This window comes from Apiospora phragmitis, assembly GCF_038363925.1.
Source record: "Apiospora phragmitis strain CBS 135458 chromosome Unknown utg000001l:1.0-2902119.0:1.0-2906034.0, whole genome shotgun sequence".
NCBI lineage: Eukaryota > Fungi > Ascomycota > Sordariomycetes > Amphisphaeriales > Apiosporaceae > Apiospora > Apiospora phragmitis.
The window spans coordinates 1,052,108-1,064,549 of NW_027117399.1; the positions used below are offsets into that span (position 1 = coordinate 1,052,108).

The 12,442-nt window shown below is 52.1% G+C and overlaps 4 protein-coding genes across 4 annotated transcripts; 2 read left to right on the plus strand and 2 right to left on the minus strand.

The window, feature by feature from the left end:
* Positions 1-125: 125 nt before the first annotated feature.
* Positions 126-2,710, minus strand: PG994_000321 (uncharacterized protein; the record flags this gene model as incomplete). Its single annotated transcript, XM_066851730.1, has 6 exons — positions 126-209; positions 1,374-1,670; positions 1,725-2,184; positions 2,289-2,385; positions 2,444-2,539; positions 2,596-2,710. The coding sequence occupies 6 exons, from the start codon at positions 2,708-2,710 to the stop codon at positions 126-128; spliced, it is 1,149 nt and encodes a 382-aa protein (XP_066722362.1).
* A 704-nt stretch (positions 2,711-3,414) lies between these two features.
* Positions 3,415-4,979, plus strand: PG994_000322 (Mob1/phocein family protein; the record flags this gene model as incomplete). Its single annotated transcript, XM_066851731.1, has 2 exons — positions 3,415-3,516; positions 3,576-4,979. 2 exons carry the CDS (start codon positions 3,415-3,417, stop codon positions 4,977-4,979), a joined length of 1,506 nt encoding a protein of 501 aa, XP_066722363.1.
* Positions 4,980-4,994: 15 nt separating this feature from the next.
* On the plus strand, positions 4,995-5,291 carry PG994_000323 (uncharacterized protein; the record flags this gene model as incomplete). Its single annotated transcript, XM_066851732.1, has 1 exon — positions 4,995-5,291. The coding sequence occupies one exon, from the start codon at positions 4,995-4,997 to the stop codon at positions 5,289-5,291; it is 297 nt and encodes a 98-aa protein (XP_066722364.1).
* A 1,178-nt stretch (positions 5,292-6,469) lies between these two features.
* On the minus strand, positions 6,470-8,861 carry PG994_000324 (uncharacterized protein; the record flags this gene model as incomplete). The annotated part of the gene is made up of 5 exons (XM_066851733.1): positions 6,470-6,713; positions 6,827-7,626; positions 7,686-8,422; positions 8,477-8,504; positions 8,556-8,861. 5 exons carry the CDS (start codon positions 8,859-8,861, stop codon positions 6,470-6,472), a joined length of 2,115 nt encoding a protein of 704 aa, XP_066722365.1.
* Positions 8,862-12,442: the final 3,581 nt, after the last annotated feature.

A 12,442-nucleotide genomic window follows, 5' to 3' on the forward strand; every position in this document is an offset into this window, starting at 1 on the left:
GGCCCAGCCACCACTATTATTCGCTATAGGCGCAAGGAGCAAATGTCAGTTACGCTTTCCTAAAACACCACAATGTAATTGCGCATATGGTCCCATACCCATCTTGCCATTCGGTAACCTATTAGTTACCCCTCTCCCAGGCTGTTGTGGTTGTTGTTGGCCACCACCGAATCCTGTCGGCATCCCTCGTAGGGTTTGCGGTACCGCGCCTGGAGAGATGTACTATTAGCCAATGCCAAAGACAACCAACGGGCATCCTCCGAGTCCATCGTGTGGGCAAATGTATCTCAAGATGGCAGGTTCGATCTCTCAAATGCGTCTCATCGGGTGGCCGGAGGGGGAGGGGGGCCTCGATGCCCTCGAGGCTGCTGCTTGGATGGTGTTTCTAGCCTCGCCAGGTTGAGCTAAGGAGCCCGGCAGCCCCGAGCGGCAGGCATATCAATCCAGGCCCCAATGATCGGCCGGGATAGTCGCACAGCTCTGCTCTGCACATGGTACCCCTTGAGGGTCGCGGGACGGCGAGGACGAGATGGGCGCGCATGGGAACACAAGTCGTCGAGGTTTCGTGGAAGGCAAACAGCGGGGCACGCGAGGCTTGGGAAACAGGAAGGGTTGGCTGTACCTGGTCGATTCATGACTTCTGCTGAGGGTGTTGGGGTTCTCTATCGTACTCTTCTGGATCTCGCGGGTTACGGGTCTCGTGCGTCGTCGTTGGGGCCTCGCAGAAATGGGGATGAGACTTTGCTGCAAGAAAGTGGCATATGTTCGTTCCACAGGTCGCCAGCCTGTAGGTTAACGAATTCCCCATATTAACTCACTGATGGCCCAAGCGTCGCCCATCAAGATGTGTGTATGTAGGTACATGTATTCATGTATTTATCGACATGGGGATGGGGCTGCTCATACCGCGCTAGTCAACAGCCTTGCGACTATCGCTGTCGCATCCCCACACTCTACGATATGCATACATCTTAATTACCTAGCTAGCCGGGTATATCGATTGGGCATAGTTTGGGCGACACCACCTGAGAGCGGAATCGATCCTATTTGCGCCTACGCCGACGGGCATCGTCCTTTTTGTCCCCAGCTTCCACCTTTCTTTGTTACGGCCCCGTACCCTTACATCCTTTGCCTTCTGTCGAGTACTTCAAGCATCCCAAGGAAAACGTGTAATGTCTGACAACTGCAGCAACTTTGATCATACTCGCTTTCTGGCTACGCTTAAATTGTCTCAAGGCTGTTGTTCTGTCTTGGCGGTTCCTCCGAACGAGAGGCCATGGCTACGTTCCACCTGCTCCATTGCTCGCTCAACATGACCCTCATAATTAATTGAGAGCATTGAGGAAGCTGCGTTCCAAATCATTGGCCTGCACTTGTCTTCCTATTATGACCACCTTGCCTTGCAGAGGAGTGTCCACCCCATTTTCAGGGGTAGGCTGGGACGGCGCGTCGAAGATCTCGAAGACCTCTCTGACACCCTGTACCATCTTCATTTGTCTGTTTTGGAATACAAGACGCGCCTTCAACCGATGAACCTCCAACCCTTCGCTCTGCTTCTCATCCATGCCCGGCACATCGCCTTCCCACAGGACAGACCTCAGCCAGCCGTCGACCTTTTCAAGTTGTTCGGGCAATAAAAACGGTACGTTGATGGCAACAGTGGAGATTGTCTGCGCAATGTGTCAGTGAAATCGGATGAATACTTGGGGCATCTCTACACAAACCGGATCCAAGTGGCTATGCCCCTTTACCGCGGTGTCCAATGCATCAACCTTGTCGTAGGCATGGAGGTCGAGTAGAAACCCTTCTAGCTCAGGGACGACGCCCTGTTTCGTGACGTGGATCTTAGCGAGACCATTGATGGCTTGGATGCGGTCCTTGACTTTATCGAGGCCAGCATCATCCACAAGATCAGACTTGTTAATGACTATGACATCGGCATGTGATATTTGAACATGCGCAGTAGTCATGAGGGGTCCATGCCCCTCGTGATCATCATGCCCCTCGACCTTACCAGCCGGATCGTCCAGGCTCTTCAGTATATTCTTGGCATCGACCAAAGTGACGATACCGTCCAAATAGATTGTGCTTCCGAGCCCATCGTCCACCCCAGAATAGGGGCGCCAGGTTGCCAGGGTCGGCCAAGCCGGTGGTTTCCAGCAGGATATAATCGAATGCGCCCTTCTTTTCCATCAAGGACTCGATGGCATTTACGCCAGAATCTCTGCGATGGTATTAGCCCGTACAGGCCTGTGTGGGTAAGGGTAAATAGCGTCTGCTTTTCTTACTTTACTGAGCAGCAGATACAGCCGTTGCCAACTTCAAGCCACTCTTCGACTTGCTCTCCGCCCTTGTTCACGGTGAGAGACTTCTCAATATCAATTGCTGTTGCTCCATCAGTCCCCATAATTCCGATCAGGGTGCCTGGTCTCAGGCAACCTACAGTCACCAAATTCGTTCATAATAACCGCGATTTTCTTGCCATGTTGAGCGGTTAAGATATAATTCAGGAGGGTAGTCTTCCCTGCCCCAAGGTAACCTGTATAATACTGTATTAACACAATTCGGGTCGTAGAAGTCCAAGTGGTACCATACCTGTCACTATAGTAATGGGGACCTTGAGTGGCTTCTCAGACGGTTCTTCTGGTTCAACAACCCCGCCGGACGTAGTCTCGACCAGCTCGGGTGGGAAATCATCATCGGCCTCCATATTGGGGAGTTATTTCCAAAGAGAGATTGAATCGAGGAGGGTAGATACTGAACGGAACAAATCCAGACTTATTAGCTTCGCTTTTTGCAAGTATTTGTTACGGTCTAATAAGCTGTTACCTATTTGATTGGTAATGTTGCTTCTCGTTTGCAGAGCAGCCAGCAGTGATGCAATGCAAATATGGGGTTTATTGGATAAATACAATTTCATGTGATACATACTTACAGGTTATGCAGTTATGAATAAAATAAGGGTCCCGCGTCCACCCATGAGGTAAGGTACCACCACTAAAGACAACAGGGATTAGCTCAGCAGCCGCCTACAGCTCAGCTCATGCCTGGCGACTGACACGCCCTCATGCAACTTCCACCGAATTGATTTGTTGCGTCGCACCGCGTCTCGGCCAGCTAGCCGCCCAAACCTGCAAGTCCTTTGCCAACATCACATCTGTGGCAATACGGCCACGTCTACATGTCCAACGACTTCTGCGAGCGCATATCCGTCTCCGCCCATCAATACCAACAAATACTAAAGAGCCCTGTCATTCGAGGCTTGGGCCTCTCTTACTTCTTTCTGTCTCTCTCATCATGTCGACCCTGCCGCCCAGTTCCCCGCGATTACCCAGTCCACCTCCCCGGCCGAGATCCAACTCGGACCCAGATCCCCCGGCCTAGGGAACCACCGCCAGCCGTCAAGCGCAAGAGATGGAGCAGACTATGGCAGATGCCAATGCGAAGCGGCGCATACATCCAGGTACCAAGGCTGAGAACATGGCTGCCGGTCCTCCCTTGGTACCTTTGTCTGAAGTACGTTCCCGGATTTGCGCAGAATCCCTCCCAAGCCTTTTACTGACCTTCGACTGCAGCTAGAATCCGCTTTCCAGCTCCAGGAGCATCTTGCAGCTTTGCATTATCACCACAGTGCCTCCAACACCCAGCCCATTACTAGACAAACCGCCGAGAAGCTTGCGACGCCCCCGCCAGGCATCGATCGCACACTCTGGCTGTACGAACTTTGTCGCTTCCTCATCGCCCAATGCAACAGCCTCATTGTGGGCTTTCTTTTCGACAACCCGCCCTGCTCACAAGCCACGTGTCCTGAGATGAGGGCTTCTGAATGGCAGTTTCTGTGCGCCGTTCACGACCAGCCCAAGAGCTGCTGCGCTATCGACTATTGCTGCCACACCCTTGATTGGGCTGCCAATGTGGTCACCAACCCCAAGATCTTCCCTTCGCGTTTTGTCGTCGCAGCAGAGGGCCACGACAAAGGTGCCGTGCTGAAGAACCTGGTTAATGTCTTCCGTCGGCTGCATCGCATCTTCGCGCACGCCTGGTTCCAACACCGTGGCGTGTTCTGGACCGTGGAAGCCCAGACCGGACTCTACGTCTTCTTCAAAACGACATGCGACCTGTACGACTTGCTGCCCGCCGAGAACTACAAACTACCTCCTGAGGCAGAGGGGTTGGAACCGGCACAGCCCGAAAAGGAGGAGGGCCAGTCTAGGGTCACGGCCATAGCAAGGCCGCTGTCGCGAGAAAGAGACGAAAACGCCCAAGACGATGACCAGCCGCTTCATGCTCGGCGTAGCAACACTGCGCGTCATTCAAGCCGCCCATCTCTGAGCACCACCGTGACTACAATCGAAGAACACGAAGACGAAAATTCGGACGTAGCGAACAAGCTGAGGAACATGCATCTCGGCTCACGTCCCGAGATTGTGGAAGAGGAGTCGGAGATCGAGGTGCCAGTTATTGTGGAGGGCGAAATGTTTAATCAAGGACCGGCTGAAACGTCGAACTCGCCCGAACAGCGAGAGCCCAAGGAGCCCACCAAGGTCTCTACGCACGAAGAGGGAGATGCTCCTACACTTGGCCACGAGGAACCGCTTAACATGGAGGCAAACGGAGAGCCCCAGGGCCAAGCAAGTCTTGAAGCAGAGTTAGGTACTGAGAACCTGCCTGATTCTAAGGATGAATCAACGGAGCAGCCTAATGACACAAGTATCAAAGATTTCGCATCATCCGCACCATATGCATCCCCAGCAGAGGCTATAGAGAAAGAGGAGGAAGCAGAGAAAGACAAGAAGGGCAAAAAGAGCAAGAAGGGCAAGAAAGCTGAGAAGGCCGAGAAAGTCGAGGAAGACGAGAAAGATTCCACGATACAAACCACAGAAGTCACCAATGCTGACGAGCCGACGCCCAAGGAGAACACGGAAGCGGCGCCCGAGGACGAGAAGACGCCATCCTCCTCATCGTCCGATGGTACTTAGGAGGACCCGGGACTCATGAAGCAGAGATCGCAGCAAATTTTGGTCGAAGAAGAGCAAGACGGGGCTGCTACGCCTCGGAGGACGGCGCCAAGCAGCAATAATGGGCGCATAGGCAACATTGTGTCCAACTTTGCCTGGCGCCACGCCAGGAAGAAGAGCAAAGACAGCAACAAGGACGCGAACGAGGTCTTCGAGGACGACGCTGACGAAGTCAAGGCTATCATCGAGCAAAGCAGCCGTCGTCGTCCGGGGGCTACTACTACTGTCACCAAGGGGCTACAGCAGAGGAGCCCTGAATCGACGACCAAATAGCTCTAAGGGGAAAGAAAGAGGATGACTTAGGAAATGGGATGAGGATATGAAAACGTGCGCATGCGCGCCGGCGTAGTAGGCGCGTAGCAAAGAAAGTTAGTAATCATGAAGGAACGGAGTGTCACGAATAATAGTACAACATAACTTACATACATCCGGTGTAATACGCAGAATGAGGGAGAAGGCCTGTATGATATCGTGTGGAATGACGTGGCGCCGGGGCACGCAGACTAGTACATGTACATCAGATGAAAGAGGCTGTCATAACTACTTAGGCACAAATGTTAAGGAAAGCAAGCAATCCTGATAGTCTCATTTATTCATCACGCATATGTGTGCATTATGAAGCGAGATCCAAATTCCGCCTGCTAACTTAGTGTACGGCTCGGACGCACCGATCTGCTCTCCAAAATTCGGATGCGGAACTCAACAGCGGAAGAGGCTAGGACAGATACAATTCATGTGCTTGTCGCCTATTCAATAACAGAAAACTATGTGGTATATATATGAATAAATAGTATATCGTCCCAAAGCCCGCTACCCGACCAACATCTTGTCCTCTTGGGACCCTTCGATGTACCCCCGTTTTCGGTTCCGAACGCCTTTCTTCAAAGAGAGTTAGAACCATGCCAAAACCCGGTGGCAAGTAACATGATAAACGTATATAAATAGTATGATGTTACTTCGTTACTCGGGGTGGATGGGCATTGAAACAACGCAAGTGACAGGGGGCTCGAACCCCTGTACGTGCATAGGGAGCTGCATCGAACTGCCGCACCAGTTTGGATCTTGCTTTCTTCCCTGATGATCTGTAAGGCAGATCCTGTCGTATAATCCTTGTCGAACTTGCCGAAGTTTGATGTAACCGCATGGGCGGAATTCGTGAGTGCTGCGTTCAGTGACTGGCGTGGCATCGAAGTATTCCAGCTTGTTTTGCTCACTGAGAACTGATTCATGCTTGTATATTGCACATACAACAGCACAAAAAACAGCATGTTACAATGGGACTGTTCCAGTGTTGTTTTGGCATTGGGACCTTTTTCGACGTAGCCAGTCCGATTCTGGCATACGACCCCTGGGGCGGGCCAAATATTATATCCAATTGCTAGAACAGTGCCATATGAATAACTTTTCCGACAAGACCCTGAGTCTGTTCTTTTGACGTTGTCCACCGTCTTTTAGTTTCCGTTAGACGGGCCGGAACCGGCCGGTACTGTTGGCGATTGTACCCCTTCGTAATCTAAGCGCATTTTGGCAAAGACCGAAGCCATATCACGTACATCCTCGCTTTGCTTATTAACAGGGACACCATTGCGCTCATCTGCAAAAGCTCGTGTTTCTTGCAGAATTGGGGTGAATCCGTCGTCGTTGGGAATCCACCAATGAATGCACGTAGGGTCCCGGAAGATTAATGCCATACGACTGCGTATGGTGAATGGGGCAGATACCTAAGGAACACACAGTCAGTACAAGATCTGCCGAAAAGAAGGGCCCGATTGAAGCCAAGGTAGCGATGGCGAAAGTCAGGAACTTACCCAGATCGCTCGATCAAGGCGAACTTGCGTCTCATCCACATGTGATGCTTCAGGTCCCTCGGTACAAAAATAGCTGCGATAACCAAACATGCCTGGAGCATCGCCAAGGTTCCCGATGGCCTTTGGGGCCACTTCTCGACGTTGTCGAAGATCTGGCAGATCGCCATCGAAAGCTCCCGAAGTTCTTGGGTGGGTTCCTGTTGAAGCCTCCCTGGCTCTTGGCTCTTATGCATGACAAAAACCGAATGCCATTCTGCTAAAAGCAGTGTCGTCGGGAACAAATGACCCTTATAAAGGTAAGCGGGTGCATACGAATCGACAATGTCGTCGTCTTCAAGGGGCTGTCTCCACGTGAATCCGGTTTCGAGATAAGCTGAGTCGACCATACTGGGATCGAGGTTATTGCGCCACTTCTGCAATTGCGCTGTCAAGCCAGTATACTCGGAAGCAAATTCCTCTCCAGATATCTCGCCACGTTTGGCCTTTGCATACAGGAAAGACATATCGACGGAGATTAGACGGAGTTGAGCCGAGGAAGCTTCTTGCTTCCAAAGTATGCCTTCCGGATCAGACTGACGCTGGCTCTCGTGGTATTCCACGGTTGCTGAAAACCATTCCCGGGGAAGCCGTGTTTCGTAACCCCCTAGCATACCGACAAACACGTCGAATCGAACGTACCAAGTCAGTATGGTCCGCGAGATGAATGATTGCATAGCTGATTGCGGTGTATACAGCTGTGTTAGAATTTGGAGCGCAGCCTTTTGGTGGCCGCTGAGATTGACCCAATCACCTAGGTATTCCTGGACATTCATATCAGCACCATTGCCTCAGGATCTACCATGGACGAACATGTAATTACCTCGATTGTAGCTAGTTGCAAGATGGTCAGCAGCGTCGCTGTATTTTGCTTGCCCCCTTTCTTGAAAGCCTCAAGTAACAGGGTTACGCTTTTGTTGTAGTATTGAAGAAACTCGGAGATGTTGCCGCTCGGGTTCTGAATGGTGCGGTGGTACGCTGCAAAGCCCACGAGAGCGTATAGCAGAGCCTCGTTGCCGCTTTGCACAGCAACACTGGGGAGGAACTTCATGAAAAACTCATGGGCGTCGAATACCATGCAATAGCTGTAGTGGGTCATGTTGTCGCAGAAGTATTGAAGATAGAAGTGCAGATCTGGAGGCAGGTGTGACCATTCCGACGGCCCTGCTTGAATCGAAGGATCCGGTGGGAGGCTCGGTGTAGCGAAACTGACGCTCGTTCCGGTAGACACGGATGGTGACGTGCTCTTCGTGCCTTCCAGAGATGGTGTCTCGGAACTTTGTCGGGTGCCGGATCTTTGGAGGTTCAGGGTCGAGGCTGTGCTTCTTCTTCGCAGTGACGAAAACGATTGCTGTGGTCGTAGGCCGCTCCCGGTTGGTTCATCCTCGTCCGCGATGGTGTCAAGCCTGGCATCCCTTTCACCCTCGTCTTCTACTTCGTCAGATGCTGTACCAGGGCTGTCTGCTTGCCCCGAACCATCCCTCGAGCTCGATTGTCCCGAAGAGCCTTTCCCAGATGTCTGGTCGGGATATGTGCACTCTCTCTTGCCCTTGCGGCATCCTACACGATACGATCAGTCCTGTATTACCCCACCAACGATGAGGAAAAGCTCACTTTCACAAATGGGGTGAGTTTCGTCGCACTAGTCCTCGGTCAGCGGGGTTATTCCTCGTCGATGAACGCTTCGCCGTACCTTGACTCGTCTGTTGCGGCATGTATAACATCCTGACCTGGTCCGGCGATGCTTGACGTGTTCCAGCCCTGGCGTTGACTTCTTCCGACCGCGGCTGCTTGGAGGCTTGGGTGCTTGGAACATGATCGGGTCCGGGAACCCAGTAAAATATCCTAGGTTTTGGTACGAGCTAGCCATGGGTCCTCCGCTGCTTGCCATTGGCATAGTCGGGATTTGAGATTGTGTGATGCCGTCTGAAGGGTAGTTATGGGAAGAGCCCTCTTCGGCCCCCGGTTGAGGTGGGATGTACTGATTATACTCGTCCATCGCCAAGTAGATGTAATACTGTGGCTTGATAAGCCCGCGTCGTTTGGTGTAATCGGAACAAATGTTGATATCCTGACTATCCTTGCAAAACCTAGGCAGTGGAGAGTTCAACGAATGCGGAGGGTTGTGATGATCAGGCAGCGGCCCCAAAAGACTATTCGAGATGAGGCGTTCGGATGGTCGTGATACAGCCTAACGGCGCCGTGGATATCGCAAGTTGGGCCGGTATCTAGCTGCCTAGCTAATCGATGTCCGGAGGAAAGGTCGGTCAAAGAGGAACGGTGCGAAATATACAAAGAAGCTGGTGATGAATCATTAGAAGTCGGGTCGCCTCTTGACAGTCGAGTGAGAGCGGAAGGATATGGCAAGCGCTGGTGGGATGGGTTTCGAGGCGGAGGCTCGATTAGGTCAATGGACGAGTTGCAAGCAATGCTACAAGATCATTTTCATGCGCACTTAGCCGCCACGAACGGAATCTTTTGGGCAAGAGAGGGCGGGATGCGAAGCTGTTAAGGGACCTCAGGTCCTTTACTTGAATGCCTGCTCTCACGGGACCCAGAACCCGCATCTAACGAACAATTTCCACAGGATCTACCGGCAGGGTAGGTAGCGGAGCTGCTATCTCGAATATGGTCACTAGGGAAAACACCAACCCCTGGAAGTGTCAGAGTTACCAAGCTGGCCCTGGCAAACCCGAACTCTGCAGTACGTGTGTCGCAAAGCTCCCTTGGTTGCAGATGGAGATAAGAGGAGCCCGGAATGCCTTGTGCATACGGGACAGTGGGACCACTGCGTTATGGGCGGATGATGCTTATGATGCGTGGTGCCTCCGCTTGGTGGTCAACGGGGAGGGGGTTCGACAGCCAAATATATGGCGCCTCTCACAGAACCCCGATGCGGCCGGGCCCGTCGTTGCTTTGCACGAAATGAGTAATGCCTGCGAGGGCTGAACGGTCAGGCCGTGCTCAGGAAGTGGCGTATGCAGGCAGAGTTGAACAACAGCACTTGAAAAGATGATCGCTGGCCGGCGGCTGTGTTTCAAACCTGCCTCGTGGCTCGTCAAGGAGAAGGCGATGATGGGTGAGCTATGCGTGGGTGTGGGCGGAAGGCGTGTCCAGGGAGGCCGTTGTACACGGACAGGATATCGTCAGAGGACTGGTGATTGTTAGGTTAATGAACTTGGCCAAACAGAACGGCTGCCCGGTAACTGACTGACTTAAGTGAGTGACAGGGTACAAGGTGTGCTGGGGTATACCTTGTCTGATATAGGGTGCTTGCAACGTAGAATAAACAGACCGAGTTACCGGCACTGGAGCTTGACTAGAAGCGGAACATATGCGTTATGCGTCAAAAAGGGCCATGTGCCATAAATGTATCGAATTACGGAAACAAGAATTTCCCAACGGTGGGAACGAACTATTTGGACAGGTATGCACCGGATGAGGTCGTAGAAGCTGCTCAATGGCGTGGAACGGCGCAATAAGAGTTATTCCGTCAGTACGATCCCGTCCTGTCTATTGTTGCAGCAGGGGGGCACGGCCTACAGTAGAGCTGTTCCAGGAAGAAGAAGAAGTTTGTATGTATGAAATGGCAGGGGATGTTTTTCCCCTTCGCTTTTTTCCAGCTCTGGCCGCTAAATGAACGCCCTTCCCATGTGGGTTGATTGATGCGATATCGTGGTCCTCCTGTCCAGGCAAGCAGCCTACGATGGGGGAATCCCTTGGAACCTGCGGCGGCGCACGCACAGGGCCTGCTGCTACTGCTGCTGCCGCCACCCGTACCAGACACAGACAGTATAATAAAGCCAGCACTGAGATAAGATCGCGGCAACAGAGACTGGGGGTCTTCATCCCAGGCCCGGGCATCCACAACTTTTGACCTAGTGGTGGGGAGGTTTGGGGGTGGTGTTACTGACAGGGATCCCAAGGTATGTTTTTTGCTGTTCATGCGGTTTCATCAACCGTCAGCCAGTCTAGTCTGTAGCTGAGAAAAGAAAAGGGAAAGTAGAAGAGGAATGGCGGAAGAACCCGTGAAGCATGATAAGGCTGTGGGTAATTCGATGAGACGTTTCGACGCCAACAACGATGGATATCTCGATAGTGGCAGGTAGAGATGCATCGTAGCATGCCATGTTTGCAGTCGTCGTTCAATGATGGGGTGGAAATCCTTGCAGCCGGTCAAAGTCTCGGCGGATAGCTGCCCGGCCGTCCAATTAGTTCCAAGCTTCGGGGGTTTGCAAGTGGCTCCAGTGTCCAGCTCAGAATCAGGACAACTGAGTACAGTCATGTTCTGTCAGTATATCATGGTGCTACATACATACGCCGAGTTGCAGCTAATAACCCAAACCCACTTGGGGGTTCTCTACGGGCTAATGCGTACAGTACCTAACATGCATACATACACAATGAGGCGTGCAGCTTGCATGATCATCCGTGCACCACCAGAGACTAACTTATAAGCAGCTGCTGAATGAGATCTTACTAAACGCATTAGTGATGGGAGATGAGAGACGATCACGAAAAGCAAAGCAAAGCCATCCCAGAGGACGAGAACGCATCGAGGCTGGCTCTGGGTCCAAGCCAGGGCTGGATGGACAGTGGGATGGGATAACCCAGCCCGGAGTCGATGGATAAGGTACCTAGATAGCACGACGTACTTGCGTCTGGTAGATCGATCTTTTACAAGGGTTGGCCGGCAGGGTGCCACTGAAAGGAGGGAAGATTTCATTGCCTACCTATACGCTTATAGCATACATACAGACTGTACATAAACCTCCCACGAATGAGAGGCAAGGGCTTGTTCGAGGACTTCACTCAGTACAACATAGAATAATGTTCCTGGCAATAGATACGAAACCCGTTTTCCCAGAATAGACGGCGCTGAAAGGGCCGTCCGATACATGGGACGAACCGCTCACAAGCCAATTCGACGCACGAGACACCCGTCTCTCGGCCAAATTTAGTGCTTTTTCAACGGCGCCTATTCTGTGCGAGCGCCATCAACAAACAGAAACTGCAGCTACTGGCATAATACAAACCCATGCCAGGTAGCGGGGGCGCTGAATTTGCAGACCCGGATAGCGTCTTGCAGTCTCATCAGCAGATTGACAGATTCTTTGCGCGCCCTGACTACTTTTGTACACGAGAGGGGAGAACCTTCGCGGCATGGGACGGTGGATAGCGCATCAAGCATCTGATGAGCCCGAATCCTTGCAGGTGCATCGGGTTCTCGCAGTGACGCAGCCGGTTGGTGCACAAAATGAAGAGGACAAGTAGGACGTCATGGTTTAACCGCCCCAGAAAAAGCGAAGGAACGAAAGAAGGAAAAGTGTTGACGCCAAAGCGCTGGAACACCGAACTCCTAGACTCCACTACATCATGGATGGAATATCAGCCACTTTCTCCAGTGTCCACACGTGGGACTGTCATCCCCTCAAATGTCTTGGCTTTCCATATCCGTATTCCCAGTGCTTTTAGACAGACGCGGTTGTTTCGCGTCAGAATGCTCATCTTGAATCAGGCATTGATTCCTTTCTATAGTTAGCCTGTGGTTGCGGAAGTATTTCTCGAACCCCCGAGCGT